The 17,986-nt window shown below is 58.5% G+C and overlaps 1 protein-coding gene across 1 annotated transcript; it reads left to right on the top strand.

Moving 5' to 3' along the window:
- The first annotated feature begins 709 nt into the window (after positions 1–709).
- On the top strand, positions 710–15,882 carry LOC102977555 (rap1 GTPase-activating protein 1). Its single transcript, XM_028485813.2, has 16 exons — positions 710–889; positions 1,092–1,192; positions 1,326–1,455; positions 2,512–2,667; positions 3,134–3,205; positions 3,810–3,896; positions 4,318–4,455; positions 6,524–6,655; positions 8,624–8,701; positions 9,676–9,785; positions 10,750–10,863; positions 12,434–12,557; positions 13,563–13,665; positions 14,049–14,152; positions 14,422–14,463; positions 14,839–15,882. The coding sequence occupies exons 1-15, from the start codon at positions 710–712 to the stop codon at positions 14,428–14,430; spliced, it is 1,638 nt and encodes a 545-aa protein (XP_028341614.1). The 3' UTR covers positions 14,431–14,463; positions 14,839–15,882.
- Positions 15,883–17,986: the final 2,104 nt, after the last annotated feature.

The raw sequence follows: 17,986 nt of genomic DNA, 5'->3' as shown, positions 1-17,986 counted from the left end.
TCCTAAGGGTAATCTGTGCTCCTGAGCCAAGGCTCCACTGGTCTTGCCTTCTGACCCCAGAGGGGACCTGGGGAGAGAGAATAACACAGGCACCTCCATAGGTGCCGCCCCACAGACGGCAGCTGCACTTCCAGCTCTGGTGCTGGGTGCTGGGTTTGAGGCACTGTGACAATGTGGGATAAAGGGGAGGGACTTCTGTCTTCAGTGAGCCAGGGGCTTTCTGGAAAGAGGTGGGCCCTGAAAGACACATACAGCCTGTGGCTCTGACTGAATTCCAGAGTGAGGTGAGGTCGCTGAAGGGCGGGTGGTCCAGGAAAGGTCCCCTGAAGGAAGGGGCCTCAGAAATCAGGTCCTGCTTCTCAGTTACCGAAAGCCCAAGGTGAGGAGGGGAACTTGCTCAAGGCTCCACAGCACACTGGTGGGACTCGGCCTGTTCTAGAATGATGAGGTGGCTTTACAGAAGAGCCGGGGAACAAGTTGGGTGTTAGAGCAGAGTAGGGGCGGGAGCTTATGGGCAGAACTCAGGAGCAATGCGCTTAGCCTTTGGAATCCAACAGACCTGAGTTCAAGTCCCAGCTCTGCCATTTGCCAGCTGTTGACCTTAGCAAGTCAGTTCCTTAAGGTCTCGGAATGTCGGCGTCTTCATCCGTGAGGTGCAGTCCGCGGGAGTGCCTCCCTCACGGGCTTGTTCTGAGGAGGAAATGAGTGGATGCATGTGGAGTGCCTGGCACAGCGCTTGGCACATAGAGCAATAAACGGTAACTTGAAAAAGCAGCGTGTTTCACCCATCGTCCTGTCCCCGCAGGCCTCCCGCCTCATTGTCACCTTCGACGAGCATGTCATCAGCAATAACTTCAAGTTCGGAGTCATTTATCAGAAGCTTGGGCAGGTGTGCTCACCACCTCCTCCCTGCCCCCCCCACATCTGGCCATGTACCTGGGACCTCAGACCTTTGCCAGGGAGAGCACCTGCCCAGGGACTCAGTTTCCCAGGAGCTCAGGGGCTGCCAGAGGTCCCCCTTCCAGCCTTCCTGGGTGTGAGTGGGGGCAGGAGGCCCAGCTCGATGACCTCTGCCCTCTGTGCATCCCTAGACCTCCGAGGAAGAACTCTTCAGCACCAACGAGGAGAGCCCCGCCTTCGTGGAGTTCCTCGAATTCCTTGGCCAGAAGGTCAAGCTGCAGGACTTTAAGGGGTGAGCATTGGGGTGGGACAAGCAGAGGATAATCCGACCCATGCCCTTGGGCAGGGAGGGAGCCCCCGTCCTGGCCCCGTGGAGGCCTGGCTGGGGCTGGAGACTGAGCCGTGGCCTGGGGGGCCTGGGGCAGGTTCCGAGGAGGCCTGGACGTGACCCACGGGCAGACGGGAACCGAGTCTGTGTACTGCAACTTCCGCAACAAGGAGATCATGTTTCACGTGTCCACCAAGCTGCCCTACACAGAAGGGGACGCCCAGCAGGTAGCCTGGGCACCCACCCACCTGCTTCCCACCTGTCCTGCTGTCCCCCATTTACCTACCCATTCAGTGTCCACCACACCAGACTCAGTGGGCCCTGGGATAGAGAGATGGAAATGATCTAGTCCCCCAACTTGTGGCTTCTAGGTGGGGCAGGGTGACAAGCTACTGTGATGTTGTGAAAGCCTCAGTTTCCACATCTGTGAAATGGGGATAATAATGGCACCTACCTTATAGGTGAGCATAAACGAGGGTATGCACCCAGAGTGGCTAGAACAGTATCTGGTACATAGCAGGAGCTCAGTAAATGCGAGTATTTTTACAGGAAATGAAGGGTATTGTCAGGTCACATGGGGGCACTTAGACTGGGCAGAGGTGGGAGTCAGGCAGAGCTTTCAAGATGAAGTGACTTTTAGGCTGCAAAGGAGGTAGGAGAGGGAGGAGGAGCATTCTGGGGGAAAGAATGGCTCCTATCTTCTGCAAGGGCCTGGTGATGAGGAAGTGCAAGGCATATTCCTGGAGCTGAACTTAGAAATTTGTCACCTTGTCCTAAGCTTCCTGCAGGGCTTTCCTCCTTATTTCCCCATGCCCCCACTCCAGGGGTACAGGGGGATACAGAGGTCATGTGAGAAAAATGGAAATGTTTATTCCTTATTTTTAATGTCTTTTAACTTTCTTTTAATAGATTCTCTGTTCATTTTAACAACAAAGATATATTGATGGAACTTATTTGTTCAAGAGGGGCCCATATTTGCGGTATTTAGACAGGAGGAGGGTGAGAGGTAGGGCCTGGGGACCAAGAGTCCCGGGTTCAAGTCCCCTAACTCACCGTAGGGCTTGCAAGTCACTTCTGTCTTGGCCTCAGTTTTCTCATCTGTCACAGGATTCCAAGAAAACGAAAATAATTTCAAGACAAGTTTCTCACCACATTTTTTCGGGGGGAAGCAACTCCTTAGACATGCCCTCTGCCTACCCCAAGCCCCCCGCACCTCTGCGGGCCCCCTCCCCACACTCCGCGGGCCCCCGGCCAGGTGGTAAAGGCTGTGGCCCTGTGCTCAGTTGCAGCGGAAGCGGCACATCGGGAATGACATCGTGGCTGTGGTCTTCCAGGACGAGAACACGCCCTTTGTGCCGGACATGATTGCGTCCAACTTTCTGCATGCCTATGTGGTGGTGCAGGCCGAGAGTGGGGGCCCCGATGGCCCCCTGTACAAGGTGGGTGATCTCGGAGCTTCCCAAGGGCATCAGCCACCATCCCAGCCCCACCCTCACTCACTGTGAGGCCTCTCTGAGCCTCAGTTTTCCCAACCGTAAGTAGGGGGACTGTCCGGAGGGCTCTGAGCGCCCCCTCTTACTCTGATGATGGAGGAGTCCCATCCTGCCCTCTCTGCCCCCTGAAATCCCTCCCCTCAGAGGGGCTGGTTACCCTCCTCCGCCCTTTAGCCTTCTCCTCCTTCTCCATCCTCATGACTCCCGAGACCCTCCACCCCTTCCCACCACTCAAATTCAGGACCAAGGATGGAGGAGCTGAAATCCTGGGGTTTACCCATCCAATCGGCAGTCACTGAACCTCCCCCGCCAAGGGGCAGCCCTGTGCCCAGCATGGGGCAGGATAGGGAGGCGAATCAGTGGTTTCTGGCTGGTGTGGGGACTCCATGGGGACAGCTGCCCTCCCTTCCAGGTCTCCGTCACTGCGAGAGATGACGTGCCCTTCTTCGGGCCACCCCTCCCGGACCCTGCTGTGTTCAGGAAGGTGAGGGGCAGCCCCCAGCCCTCCCCATCATGGGCAGAGCAGGACTAAATGGGTGGGGGCTGAGAGGGTGCACATTCTGCCATACGAGGTCCTGAAGCCCCACTGTGTGCCAGGGTGGCTGGGCTCCCCTAACTGAGCAGCTGGGGTCTGGCTTTTCTGATAAAAACTGTGACTTTATTTTACAGCGTCACAGAACAGACTATATCATTGTTTTACATTTTGTATAGCAGACTCTGTGGCCTTTCCTCACTTCTGTTGTCTTTTTGACAATTTCAACCTTCTTCTAACATGTTTGGGGAGAGGGGCACACATCTCTCTCACCTCTCAGGAGCCCTCACTTTTGAGCCTTGGCTTCAGCCCCCCCGCCAATCCCCCAGACTGAGGCAGTGGGAGACCCCAGCCCAGCTCTCCCGAGGGGTGGGCAGCCATGAAGGGCATAGGGCTCACAGGTGCCTGGGCTGGGGAGCTGAGCCCAGGGAGATGCCCTTCTGGGAGTGAAGAGGGCAGCCCCCAGGCCTCAGCAGAGCGTGGCTCAGGAGCCCCAGCCCCTTGTCTCTGTGTTCGCCTGACCCCCCTTTCTCTTCTCCGCGCTGGGGGCTCCCAGGGGCCTGAGTTCCAGGAATTTTTGCTGACAAAACTGATCAATGCTGAATATGCTTGCTACAAGGCAGAGAAGTTTGCCAAACTGGAGGTGAGTATGGGTTCTTGGGTTTGAATCCCCCCACCCCCTAGAATTTCAGCCCCTGGGGAGAGAAGAGCTATGTTCAGACCTTGGCCTTAGGGAAGGCTGCCTGGGGGAGGACAGATTTACAGATGAGCAGCGCCAGGGTCAAGGGAGAGGAAGTAAGGGTTCATAACGAATGCTCAGGAGGGCCTTGGAGGTAGGCGGGCTGCCACAGAGGACGCAGTGGAGGAGGGGCGTGGGGACATGAAGTCAGATCTTTGAGGGGCCATATCGAGCCCTGGGGGCTGCCTGTGCTACAGAGGGGCCTGAGGGAAGCCGTCTAGACTTCTGGAGCCCAGGCCCACTTCCCACTCAGAGAAGGTGGCCGCGATTGCAAATGTGGGCTGATCCCTGGGGTCTCTCCTAACGGCCCCGGCCTGGCCCTCAGGAGCGGACACGGGCCGCCCTCCTGGAGACGCTCTATGAGGAACTGCACATCCACAGCCAGTCCATGATGGGCCTGGGTGGAGACGAGGACAAGATGGAGAACGGCGGCGGGGGAGGTGGCTTCTTCGAGTCCTTCAAGGTGAAGAGCAGGGGTCTACCTGGGTGCGGAGGGGGACGGATGTGGTTGGCTTGGAATCTGGGCACGCGGTTGGGCTAGAATTGGGGGATGCCATTAGCGACAAGGTGTGGGGGTGTGGCTAGAGGTGAGCTCACATTGGAGGTGGAGTCGGGTGGGGATGTGGCTCAGGGTGGAGTTAATAGGCATGAGCTCGGGCTAGGTGGGCACGCACCTGGGATAGAGCCTGGGTGATGGTGAACCTCTCGGTGGACCTGGGCTTTAGGGTGGGCTTAGACTTGGGGGGGTTGTGTGGTCTTGGCCTGGGGTAGAGCTGCGGTTGGGAGTTGTAAGGTGGGCTCTGGCTGGGGGAGGAGTTGATGGTTGGAGGCGGGGCTAAGCTTGGGGGCGGAGTCTGCCTGGGAGCTGTGCTGAAGGTTGGAGCCCTCTGGTGCCAAGGGTGGTGGCTCCCAGGTCAGCAGGCAGAGAAGAGAGGAGGAAGCCTCTGTCCTGATCGAGAGAAAGAAACAGGTCAGGGAAGGGAGGTGAACGAGGGGCTCTAGGAGAGGGACCTGGTCTGCATGACCTTAGGTCGTGTGACCCACCCTGGCTATCTCTGGTTTAGCTTAGTGTTAAGAGCATAGACACCCTGGGTTCAAATCCCAACTCTGCCACTTACCAGCTTGAGCATTCTCTGAGCCTCAGGTTGTTGTTTTTTTTTGTTTTTTTTTTTTTTGCGGTACGCGGGCCTCTCACTGTTGTGGCCTCTCCCGTTGCGGAGCACAGGCTCCGGACGCGCAGGCTCAGCGGCCATGGCTCACGGGCCCAGCCGCTCCGCGGCATGTGGGATCCTCTTGGACCGGGGCACGAACCCATGTCCCCTGCATCGGCAGGCGGATTCTCAACCACTGCGCCACCAGGGAAGCCCGAGCCTCAGATTTTTTTTATCTGTTGTTTAGGGTAATGGCAACTTACCTCATACAACTGTTGAGAATTATTTGTGAAGCAGGGAGATCTGTGTAATCTAAGTTAAGAAGCAAAATGCAAAGCCTGCGCATCTCCCTCAGCAACTACCATCCAAAGTGAGAGGCAGAGGAGGAGAGTTCCTCTTCCCCCCACAGGGCCTAGACTCCCCCAGGCTTCACGTCCCCAGGCGGTGGCCTCTTTGCCACTGTGTCCTCCACCCACAGGAGGAGGACTGTCCATCCTCCAGGTGCCCAGCAGGCTGGCGGGGGCTCACCTTTACCCCAGGGTAGGCCACACAGCTGGAGGTGAGGGTTTGCATAAGAGGATTAGCCCAGCTGCCCAGGCCTGCCTTGGGCTGAGGCGAACAGAACTTCTTTGAGAAAAAGAGGCTTGAAGAGAGCCCTGTCTCCGATCGATCGCTGGAGACCAGGAGTGGGTGGGAGGAGCACAGACCTGGGGTGTCTTCCCTGAGGGGCGCTCCAGTGATCCCACATCTGCTGAGTGCTGGATGCTGGACCGGGCTTAAGTTACAGATTTTCTTAGAGGCAGTGGAGCCCACGGTCAGGGGTTTGGGTTTGGCATTTGGGTTCCAGACCCACCCCTGCTTCAGTTTCATCACGTGTAAAATGGACTTGGTGGCAGTGCCTGCTTCCTGGGGCGGGTTGAGTGAGAGCAACTGTAAAGTACCCGGCCCTGAAGTGAGCATTCGGTGCAGATTGACTGAGAAAAGCAAGGAAAGGAGGGAGGAAGGGAGGGAGGGAGGGAGGGAGGGAAGAAAAGCAAGGAAGAAAGCAAGCCCTAAGAGACGCTAAAAGGAGGGAATTGGGGTTTCTGGAGGTCTCTCTGCACGCTTTTGCTCACGACCCAGCGTCTTCTGCGGTCTTTACAACAACTGCACAACAGGTCATGAGGCTCAGAGGCTCAGAGGCGTGGAGTGGCTTGCCCAAGGTGACCCAGCAAGTTGGTGGCAGAGTCAAGGCCCACACTACCCTTGGCACATGTGGACCTGACTCTTGTGTGGTCTCATGGGAAGGGACTTCCTGGGGTCAACGAGATGGGCGTTGGTGGCTCCTGGGTTTCCCTGAGGGGGTGGGGCCTTACAAAACCCCTACCGCCACCTTTGCAGCGGGTCATCCGGAGCCGCAGCCAGTCCATGGATGCCATGGGGCTGAGCAACAAGAAGCCCAACACCGTGTCCACCAGCCACAGCGGGGGCTTTGCGCCCAACAACCCGGACCTGGCCAAGGCGGCTGGAATAGTGAGTGCCCTCTCCCAGGGGCCCCGCCTCCCCCCGCTGCCCTGCTGGCCAAGGGCTCATCCTGGGCTCTAGGCTAGGTCTAGCCACTGCTCTCCACGGGGTCAGGTGCCCAGGCTGTGACACTGGGATGCTGAGAGCCTGCAGCCCCCTCCCCAGCTCCTCGGCCCGCCCCACCTCCTGGCCCCTTATTCAGCTGTGTCTGTTCTGGGGCAGCTTCTGTGTCACATTCCTTATGAAGCACCTACTGTCTGTCATATGCTGGGGATTGGGCTGCTGTATGGACACCTCCTGTCAAGCCTTGAGTTTCTGGGAGCACCTATTGTGTGTCAGGCTGTGGGCACGCACTGTGTGTCAGGACCTGGATTTCTGTGTGAGCATCTGCTGTATGCCTGGCTCTGAGATGCTGGTGGGTACCGCTGTGTGTCCAGACTTGGGCTGCTGTGTGAGCACCTACTGTGTATTAGGACCCGGGTTGCTGTGTGGACCTGTACCTTGTGAGCATCTACTGTGGGCCCGGCCCTGAGATTCTGTGAGCACCTATTGTATGTCAGATCCTGGGCTACTGCGTGGACCTAACTCTGTAAGTGTCTGCTGTGTGCCCAGTCCTGAGCTGCTGTATGAGAATCCACCATGTGTCAGGAAATGGACTGCTGTGATAAGCCCTGGATATCCGTGAATCCCTTCTCTGTGTCAGGAGATGAGCTGTGTGAGCACCCATTATGTGCCAGGGCCTCTGCGGTTGTGCCCACCTATTGTGTGTCAGGACCTGGGCTTCTGTGTGCGCCTCTCCTGAGTGAGCACCTACCGTGTGATCACTTACTGTCTGCCAGGCTCTGTGGGATTCTGCTACTAATACTCAGGGGGTGTGCTGGGCACAAAGGATGAATAAGGCCTTCAACTGTGGGCCAGTCTGCTTTTCGCTGCCCAGTGGTCACCCCCCAGCACTGCACCTACTGCTCTGCTGCCCCTTCCCCATCCATCTTTCCTTCCTTCCTTCCATCCACCCGTCCTTCCATCCATCCGTCTGTCCATCCATCCATTCATTCATCCACCCACCCACCCATCATTTACTGACTGACTGCTGCATGCCAAGCAAGCCCTGTGCTCAGTGCTGTGAGGCTGTGTCACGTGGCAGGAGGGACCCCCTCCACCCCACCCCTGCCCCATGGGCTGACCTGGCCAGGGAAGCAGGGCGAGTCCTCTGTGTTCCAGCAGTCACCAAGCCCACTGTCACTGGAGAAGCAGGCCCACCCTCCTCCAACCCCAATTCACTAGCCACTCCCTTCCTTCCCCACCAGAGTGGCCCAGCCTCCTGTGGGTGGCTGTAGAGGGGCCCCAGGGACAGGGCCAGACCAGCAGCACCCACCGTGGCAGTAACCAGACCCATTTCTGTTTTTGTTTTTGCACAACTGTCCCCTCTCTTCATGTTGCTTCCTTTTCCTTCCACTCTCTCCTCTTTCCTTGTTTTCCCTTCCCTTTTTCTCTTCCCCTCCTCTACCCCCTGCCTCCCTCCACCTTCTTGCACTTGTGTATTCTGTCCTCTTGCACCTGTCTTTTTACTCCCTCTCCTCCTCTTTCGAACTGTTTTCGCCCTTGATCTTTCCTTTGTGCCTGCCCCTCCCTCTCCGTCTCTGTCCGTCTTGCTCCCCGGGTCCACCTCTGTGTCTGTCTCTCCGTGTTTCACTCTGCACCCCTTCTCATGTGACCATTTGTCAATCTCTCTCCTCTGTTCTCTCTGTGTCTCCTCCCACCTCTTCTCTCCTTCCCTTCCCCGGCCTTGTCTCTCTCAATCCCCTGCCCCACTCTCTTCTTTGTCCCTGTCTGTCTGTGTCTGTCTGTCTTTCCCTCCTTTCCCTGTCTCATTTCTCTGTGCCTCCCCCTCCCGCCATCTCTGTCTCTCTGACTCTCTCTATGTCTGTCTGTCTGTCTGTGTCTCTCTCTCTGCTCCCACCCTCTGCTGCTTGCCAGTCATTGCTTATTCCTGGGAAAAGTGCGAGTAGATTCGGACGCCGGGGCAGTGCCATAGGCATAGGAACCGTGGAAGAGGTTGTCGTCCGCGGGGCCGCCGTCTCTGGAGGCTGCCTGCACGCGCTGTTCTCTGCTCACTCTCAGGACGGAGGCCATATTGGGGACGTTGCCCCCCTCCCCCCGGGACAGGCCCGAGGGCTGGCAGGATGGAGTGCCAGCAGCTCTGATGGCACTCAGCACCTGCTTTGGGGCCTGGCACCTGTGCCAGTGCCAGTGCCCCCCCCCCCCACCAGGGGCTCTGGCCCTGCCCTGACCCCTGGAACTCTGGCCCAGTCCCTGCCTTTAGGATCTGGTACCTAAAGACCCTCTGTCCAGCTGCACGTCCCCCAATATCGCCGGTTCTGCATGGAGCGCCATCGCCCTCCTCTGCCCTAACTCCCTGTCCCGACCATGAACTGGCCTGGGGGTTTCTGCCCATCTGTGCCTCCATGGGGCCCACCTTCCCGCCTCCCCAGAGAAATGGGGGACATGCTTCTGGTGCCTGGGGCATCCCACCATAGTGTATGTGTAAACTGGGTCGGGGGGCGTCTTTCAACTCCTGGGACAGAACCTCCCCCAGCCAATTTGGAGATTCCGAGGTGTAGCAGGGGGCAGGGGCTTGGGTTGCCTCACCCACTCTCTCCCCACTGCCCGTAGGCTGCAGGTCCCATGAAGTCCTGGGGGCAAAGAGGCAGCAGTCATTCTGAGGACTTGGCCTCCTCCAATCCAAGCCCAGAGTGGCTGTCCAGCTCCCTCAGCCTTCTGCTCTTCTCCTGGACTAAGATGCTGGGTCCAGACCTGCTGTGTGACCTCAGGGGGGGCCTTTGCCCTCTCTGGGCCCGTTTCCTTATCTGTAAATTAGGACGGCTCTCTCTGGAGATGGACAGTTCTCTCATTTTTCTTGCTCATTGTCTCTGCTTCAGGGCCTGGGCAGCAGGGCCCCAGGGTGGCATGTGGGGGGCATGGGGGGTTCCTGGAGCAGGTGGGTACTGAGTTGGGACCTCTCCCCGCAGTCACTGATTGTCCCTGGAAAGAGCCCCACCAGGAAGAAGTCGGGCCCGTTCGGCTCACGCCGCAGCAGTGCCATCGGCATTGAGAACATACAGGAGGTGCAGGAGAAAAGGTGGGTGCAGCAGAGGGGGTAGGATGGCGTCCTGCGTCTCCTCTGGCTCCCCCCGACCCCCATTCAGTGGCAAAGCACAGCAGGCAAGAGGGAGCTCCCACCCTTCTCCCCCTCTGTCCCCACCGGTGACAGCTACACGGTCAAGTCCCTGCTCCGCGTCAAGCACCAGGGCCAGCTCGTCACCTAACATGAAGCGCTATCATCCAGTCCCACCTCTGCCGGCTCCCAGGGGGTCACACCTTGCACATCAAGGGGCCATAGGTCAAGGGGTCGGGGCCTGCCCAGGTCACACAGCTGGTGAGGGGCAGAGCTGGGGTTTGAGGCCTGATCCATGGAGATCTGTAAGTGCATCTGTGTGGGCGGGGTGTGGACAGCACACCGTATTACCAGCAGGGAGCCTCTGGGAAGCAGAGGATAGTTCCTGGGTGTGAGTCCTGTCTCCACCACAGTGGGGCTGTGTGACCTTAGGAAAGTCACTGTACCTCTCTGAGCCTCACTGTCCCAATCTGAAAAATGAGGATAAGAACACAACCAATGGCATGGTGCTGCTGTGGGGGTGTGTGCAGTGCATGTGAAGCAGGGAGCAGGTGCACTGAGGCCTCAGGAGTGGAGCTGGCACTGTCCTCAAAGGCAAGAGAGCCCAGAATCCCATGAATCCAGGGTTCGAGTCTTGGCTTCACCGTGTCCTAGCTGCGCGTCCCTGAGCAGGTTCCTTCCCATCTGCGGACTCCAGTTTCCTTATTCATAACAGGGTCTTAAGTAGGTGCTTCCACAGCACCTACCCCCTCCTTGGCCAGGCCAGCCCAGGAGCTGCAGGGACTGCTCTGGGGCTGGCCCCTGAGGTTGTAGGGTGTGGATACGAGGCAGGAGGCACCCATGACCTCCTCTCACCACCTGGGCCTCCTTCTACCCTTGATGCCAGGCCTGGTTATGAATCCCCCCGCTGCCCCCATGTGCCCCGCAGGGAGAGCCCCCCGGCTGGCCAGAAGACCCCAGACAGCGGGCACGTCTCACAGGAGCCCAAGTCGGAGAACTCATCCACTCAGAGCTCCCCAGAGATGCCCACGACCAAAAACAGGTTGGGGCTCGGGGCATGCTGAGCCGGGGGGCTTGGGTGTGGTGGGCCCATTCTTTCTACCCCCTGTCTGGGCCCAGGCCTGCCGGGAGTGTTGGCACAGCCATACCACGGCGGCAGGGGGCCTGATTACTCTCCTAGATCCTCCTTTGACACACACCCGCTGAGCGCTTTGTGCATGCCAAGCTCTGCAAGACAGCAGTGAGCTGGACATACACGGCCCCTGCCTCGTGGAGCTGACAGTCCAGCGTAACATAACCTAATAAGCTACTTCCAGATAGTGATGATAGAAAAATAAAGCAGAGGATGTGATGAAGAATGGGTGGGGGTGGGGCGTTAGGTGGGTGCTCAGGGAAGACATCTACCAAGGGGTGGGGTTTGAATTGGGAGCTGAGTGAGGAGTCAGCCCTGTTAGGTCTGACTTACAGTGGCATGGCAGAGGGAAGAGGGTTTCAGGTAAGAAACGTGGCAAGTGCAAAGGCCCTGAGGCATGCTTGGTGCAGTTGGAGCTGAATGAGTGAGGCTGGGCCCAGGCGGACACCGGTAGTGGAGGGGATGAGGTTGGAGAGGCGGGTGGAGGCTGGGTCACGGCTTTGAAGGCCATGTGAGAACTTTGAGACTGGCAAGGAAGCTTTGGAAGATTTTAGTTAAGAGGAGTAGTGGTGCTTTAACAAGCTGACCGTGGTCACCATGTGAAGGCTCTGAGGGTGGGGGCAGGAGCAGAAGCAGGGAGGCCAGCCAGGAGGCTGCCCCTCCTTTCAGTGCTTGTTGGCTGAGCCCCTTCTGTGTTGGCTGCCGGGGGTGAGGGGGCTGTTGAGAGGACCCGGCCTGGGCTGAAGAGTCAGGCAGGTGAACAGAGAAGCAGGAAAGGGCCACAGGGACAGGGAGAGACAAAGCTGAGCAGAGAGGGTCATTCCCACAGCAAGGAAGAATCAGGGAGGGGATCCTTGAGTAGGCGACCCCTGGCTGGTTTTTGAAAGGTGAATTTACTTTTTGGGATTTGAGGGAAGGAGTGAGACTCCAGGCAGGAGACACAAAGGCCCTGAGCATGGGACAAAATTGTGAGAGAGTTAAAAGAGAGTAGACTGTGGAGTTGGAAGGCCTGGGTCCTGCTGGTTCTCCCACCTATGGCTGCGTGACCTCGGGCTGTGTGCCCATCCTCTCTGTGCCTCGGTGTCTGCTCCTCTGTAAGATGGGTCTAATAATGATAGCAATGAGATAACTAGGGTAAAAGCACTTAGAACAGTGCCTGGCACAGAGCAAATCTGCACTAGATGGCAGTATTGTTGTTAATAGTTATGATTGAACATACAGCCAAGGAAATTGGACTTTATCTGGGGCAGTGGGGATCCAGGAGAGGGTACTGAGCAGGGGAGGGGTATGATAGGATCCGAGTGTTAGGAAGGACAGTGGCATCGGGGAGGCTCAGAGGCCCAGGGAGCTATAAGAGGACAAAAAGGCACTTGGCTGGCTGCAGGCTGGGCCGCCCTGGGCCGGGAGGGCAGGGGCACGCGGTCTTGGCCCAGGAGGTGCCCAGTGTGGATGCTGGCTGATAGGACGCTATCTGTGGCAGAGCGGAGACAGCAGCTCAGAGAGCAGAAGTGCTGAAGGACTTCTCCCGCTCCTCGTCCAGTGCCAGCAGCTTCGCCAGCGTCGTGGAGGAAGCAGAGGGTGTGGATGGGGACGATACAGGCCTGGTGAGAGGCCCAGGGAGGGGAGGTGCCCCACAACGGCCTGAAGGGGGTGCTCTTTGGTCCCTGGAGATGCTCTGGGTGGAAGCATGAGGCTGGGTGTGGTTGAGTTGTGATCAAGGGACTCAGCCCAAAGGAGTAATGCAGACTGACATTCTCTTACTCTAAAGCCTTCCATGGCTCCCCAGTACCCCCTACAGCCCAATCTCTGAGGCCATTGAAGATCTAGCCCCTCCATCCCCACCCTCGTCTCTTACCACTTCAGCCATTCTGCCCTCCTTTGCAGTCCCCCAAACCAACCAGGCTTACTCTACTTCTGGGCCTTTGCACATGCCATTTCCTCTGTCTGGAGCACTACCTGCTTCCTCCTTCCCACTTTGTCTGACTGACTCACATTCATCCTTCTCAGCTCAGCCTCATAGCACCTCGTCCTGAAAGCCTGCCTTCCTGGTCCCAGGGTAGGTTAGGAGCCCCCTTTACACTGTCATAGACCCTGGGCGCTGTCCTTGGAACCTGTCTGTCATGCTTCACTCAACAGTCCTTCGGCGAGCGCTGTTCCTTGCCACGCCCCGTGCCAGGTGCTGCATGGGCAGAGGGGACAGTGCAGACCAAGGCCCTGCCCTGTGGGGCTTGTACTAGTCTGGAATTGTACTAGTCTCTTCACAGCCTGCCTCTCCTGTCAACTTCAGGCTCTCGGAGGGCTGGGACCTTTCCTGATTTCTCTCGGTGGCTTGGCCCACGAGAACATCAGTAAATGTTTGCTGAACGAATGAAGGGGAGCGCACGTGTGCGTGTGCACGCGTGCGCCTGGGTCTGTGTCTGTTCCCACTCTGTCCTCCTTTGGTCCCCCCTGGGGCAGACATTGCTGGGCCCTCATCCTCTTTGCAGAGGGGCAAGGGTGGGGGGTTGTGGTTTGCAGTGGCGAGGGGGCGGTGAGGAGGGGAGAGGGGAGCCAAGCCAGTGCCATGGCCAAGGGCTAACCTCCCTCTTTCTCTCCTCCCCCATCCCCAGGAGAGTGTCTCATCCTCGGGGACGCCCCACAAGCGGGACTCCTTCATCTATAGCACGTGGCTGGAGGACAGTGTCAGCACCACAAGTGGGGGCAGCTCCCCAGGTACTGGCCAGGGCCAGCTTCCCCCTGCCACAAGCAGGACCAGTCTTGTGGTGGGCAGGGGACAGGGCTGGGCACAGAGGGTCAAAAGCAGTTCTCAGGCCCCAGGTGGTGGGTGTGTGATGGGACTGCCCCTGACATGGGGACAGTGGGCTGGTCATTATCCAGCCTAGGGTGGTTGGTGGCTTGGAGGGCTGGTGGTTTCCAGAAAGGCCTTGGAGGATGATGCAGGAGGCGGGTAAAGAAGGGAGTTAAGGGTGGGAGTCCCAGAGGGAGGGGCTCGGTGGGGTTGGGGAGCACTGGTGCCGACTGCCCATCCGTGCCCCCCATCTCCCTGGTGCCTCCCTGCGGCCAGTGAGGTGGCTCCCTCCTGCCTCCCTCCCCAGGCCCCTCTCGGTCACCCCATCCAGACGCCGGCAAGTCGGGGGACCCTGCATGTCCCGAGATCAAGATCCAGCTGGAAGCATCTGAACAGCACCCGCCCCAGCTGGTACACACAGCCACCAGGGGCCTGGCCACGGTGGGGGCGGGTGGCCTGGAGCCTGGCCCTATGGGGAGCCCTACCTGGGAGGGGGATTGGCTGTTGGGGAGAGGCATCAAAGCGACCAGGGGTCTCCAGGGATGGGGGCTGGACCAAGGGGCCCCCTTAATCCTGGAGGGTTGGGCTCGTCCAGCCTGGGCACAGCCAGTGACTTCTGCTTGCCTGTATCTTCCATGTCATCTGTCCTGTCACCTGCATTGCTGCCATTCTCTGTGCAGGGCTGTTAGCCAGGATGCCCCTCTGAAGGTGACACTGAGCAGGTCAGTACCAGCCCTCAGCTTCTGTTTGGTGGGGAGAGGGCAGGGGTGGGCCGACTTCTCTCTCTTCCTCTGTCACCTCTCTTGGGTGAGAGCTATGTATCTAGGTTTGAGTCCTCTGCCACTCAGTTGCTAGGTGACTGTGGGCCTCAGTTTCCTTATCTGTACAATGGGGCTAATAAATGCTGCCTCACCTCTGCCCATGAGTTTCTGGGAGGATTTGATGGGATCCTGAAAGGGACTTGGGAATTGTTGGGAGGGAGGGGTCTAGGGGGTTCCCAGTGGGATGGAAAGACCCAGAGCCTGGAACTCCAAGGGTGGGCCCTTCTGCATCTGTCCCCCTGCTTCATGGTGCCTCCATCTCCCTTTACCCTGCAGATGAGGCCGCAGAAGCACAAGGTGAAGATGCTGTGTCAAATCCAGGCAGACGGGACCTCTGCCCCAGAGGCCAGCACCAGCCTGTGGGCTGACCCCGGCCTCCCCAACCCTCCTCCTGGCCCACTCTCTGGGCTGTCTCTGCAGGGCGGAGCCATCCAGACCTGGGAGCGGGGAAGATGCTGGCACCATCCCCACCCCCTGGGCTGGGGGGCCGGTTGGGGCAGGGAGTGGTCACTTGAAACAGGACTCCAGGCCTGGCCATCCATCACCCCTGGGTGCCCCTCTGGACTCAGGGGGAGTGAGCTGGAAGGGGGGATTGAGACATCGTAGTGCGTACAGAGCCTACTATGGAGGCCGTGGGGTGTGAGGTGTGGTAGAACGAGCACTGGGCTGGGAGTCCTAAGTCCTAGCTTTTGATTTGGGTTCTGCTCTGTGACTATGGGCAAATCACTCTCCCTCTCTGGGCGCCTCTGCTATAAATGGACAAGATTATTTCAGAGGTCACTGAAGGCTGTGAGTCCATGCACCTGCCCCAGAATGGAGGATTGTCGTCCCAGGGACCTCCGATCACCCTACCCTGCTTCTTGGGGTTCCAGGGGCCCCCGGTGGGCCGAGGGGCAGGGAGCTGGCTGTGCCCATTGCCCCTCCTGGACCCTCAGTCTCTACCACAGATCTGCCGATGCCCTGTCCACTGCCTCCACGACAGACTAGTGACCCGCTTGTGGGGGAAGTGGGAGCTTCCTGGCTCCTCAGCCAGCACCCAGCTTAACCCCTGCCTTCCCATGCTCCTGGGCATGCCGGGCCGAGGGGTCTCAGCTGGCCTAGAGTTATGGGCCACACCTTTGCGCCACCCTCACCCACCGTGGAGGGGGCAGCCAGGCACAGCGGCTGTGAGCCCACATCCTTGTGTGTGTCTGTCCACACTTTTTAGGCGCCACGCCAAAGGCCAGCCTTCCGGCCCCAACACCCATTTTGGAAGCCCCCCGTGGCCGTGTGTATGTCAGTGACAGTTGTACAAAATAAATTCTATTTATCGCTATTGTACCCCGAGTCGGATGTGGCTTCGTGTGACCCCGCCCCCCACCCGGATCAACCCGACAGATCTCAGTGGCACCGTGGTGGCGAGGGAGAGCCTATTCGCCCCCGAATCAGCAGCTGGGTCTGCGAGCACCTCCAGGGCCAAGCCGCAGGCTCCGTGACCACCAGCTGTGGCTTCCCCCCCATGGCCCTGCCCTCTCTTCCACCTTGCTCCCCTCTCCACAGGGGGGAGAACGTTGCTTTGAAGGTCCAATCAGGCAGACCTAGATTGGAGTCCTGCCATCTCTTTAACTCTCTGGGTGGCGCTGAGAGACTTACAAGCTTCTCTGAGCTTCAGTTTCCACTTCTGTAAAACGGAAGCGATAGTACCTCTCCCAAGGGTTCGTCATGAGGATTCACTGAGCTGGAGCATATGGAACACCTAGCACAGCGTCTGGCACCCCGTGGGTGCTCAAGGATCGGCTTTCCTCTCCTTTCCTATGCCCAGTGAAGCTCAAGGGTTTCCCCTATGTGGCCACCTGGGGGCGCCAAGGGATTGCTTACCTGGAATGATGGGGGTGGGGAGATGGCGATGAATCTGTTTAGCTGCTGGAAGGAGCTCACAGTACAGAGCGGTTACGATAAAGGGTGACGCCCTGGCGGGGGCGGGGACGAGCATGGGGTCCAGCCTGGCTAAGGGAAGAATGGGGAAGACTCTAGAACAGTGGTGCCTGAGCATCCTGGAAAGGCTTAGGATAGTGTCCCTAGGGAGCGAGCTGCAGGTGCAAAGGTAGGAGGCGAGAGAGTGCTGCTTGCAGTCGGGAAGGGAGCCAGCAGTTCTGAATGATGGGAAGGTGATGATGGAGGGGCAGGGAGATGGGGCAGAGATGAGGCCAGAGGTCACATGGCCTTGGGTGCCAGACCAAGGGGCTAAGGCTTTATGCTGAGGGCAGTGGGGCGCCATGGAGGATGCGAGACAGCAGTAGAAAGAGAAGTGGGGGCTGCTGGTGGGGACTGGCTGGGCAATGTCAGCCCAAGGAGGGGAGGACCCAGGAGGCCATTACTGGGTGCGGAGGGTAACCAGGACAGTGGGCAGGTCTGGAAGATGCTGGGAGACTTGAGCATCTGGACGAAGGGCCTGATGTGATGTGGGGCTGAGAGAGGAGCTAAGGAGCCTTGCGGCGGTGGAGGGGGGTGTCCTGGCCTGAGTACTGGGTGAATGGGAGGGTCTCCTCTGAGGTAGGAGCACAGGAGGAAGAGCAGGTTGGGGGATTTGGGGTATGGGGGGGCAGGCACAGAATTGGGTTCCAGCGGGACTAACCATGCCTTGGCCTCGCCCCCTCCCCACCACAGCTCCCATGCCCTCCCGAGGACGATGCTGGGTGCACCCCGGGGGCTTTCCCCACAGGGCCCTGCTGTGACAGTCAGATGTCTGGGGCCACCCAGGGGTGTTGACTGACATCCACTCCCCAACCCCGTCCACCTGGGTTTGGCCCTGGGCAACCCTGGGCTCAGTGGGTCCCTTGGTAACCCCCCTCCCCTCCTGTGCCTCACCCCTGTTCTCTAACCCCTCCCAGGCCCTGGTTCTTCCCCACTCTCTGCCTCAGTCTCTTACCCTGTCTCCTCCCATCCCACCACCAAGGGCCAGTAGCCCCACTTCAGCACCAAGATCAAGAGCTTAGCTCTGAGTCTGTTCACCTCCTAGCTCTGTGACTTTGGGCACATGATTTTGGCTCTCTGGGCCTCAGGGTCTTCATCTGTATGATGAGAATGCTAATAGTCCTGCCCTTGGTACCCTGATGTGAGGATTCAATGAGGTGATACCTCAGAAAGTTCTTGGTGCTGCCCTAGCACACAGTGGGCTCAAAAAATAGTGTGTGTGGACATGCAGTTAGCCATTAACGAGGGCCATCTCCGTGACCCACAGCAGAGGCTGTGGAGTCACTCTCTGAATGGGAGATGAAGCAGCTGGTGCGGAGCCCGGCACAGGTGGCTGGATACGAGGCGCTGGGAATGTACAGTTATCAGTTGCTTCCCGGAACCTCAGCTTCCTGGGCTTTACTGGGGTTCACGATCCTTGTATAAAAGAAGTGGGGCACCCCTGCTTATATCCCTTTATGATGTGCCCCAG

The sequence above is a fragment of the Physeter macrocephalus genome, unplaced genomic scaffold (assembly GCF_002837175.3).
Source record: "Physeter macrocephalus isolate SW-GA unplaced genomic scaffold, ASM283717v5 random_724, whole genome shotgun sequence".
Taxonomy (NCBI): domain Eukaryota; kingdom Metazoa; phylum Chordata; class Mammalia; order Artiodactyla; family Physeteridae; genus Physeter; species Physeter macrocephalus.
Note: the sequence above shows the minus strand (reverse complement) of the source record. Positions and strands in the feature narration are given on the sequence as shown.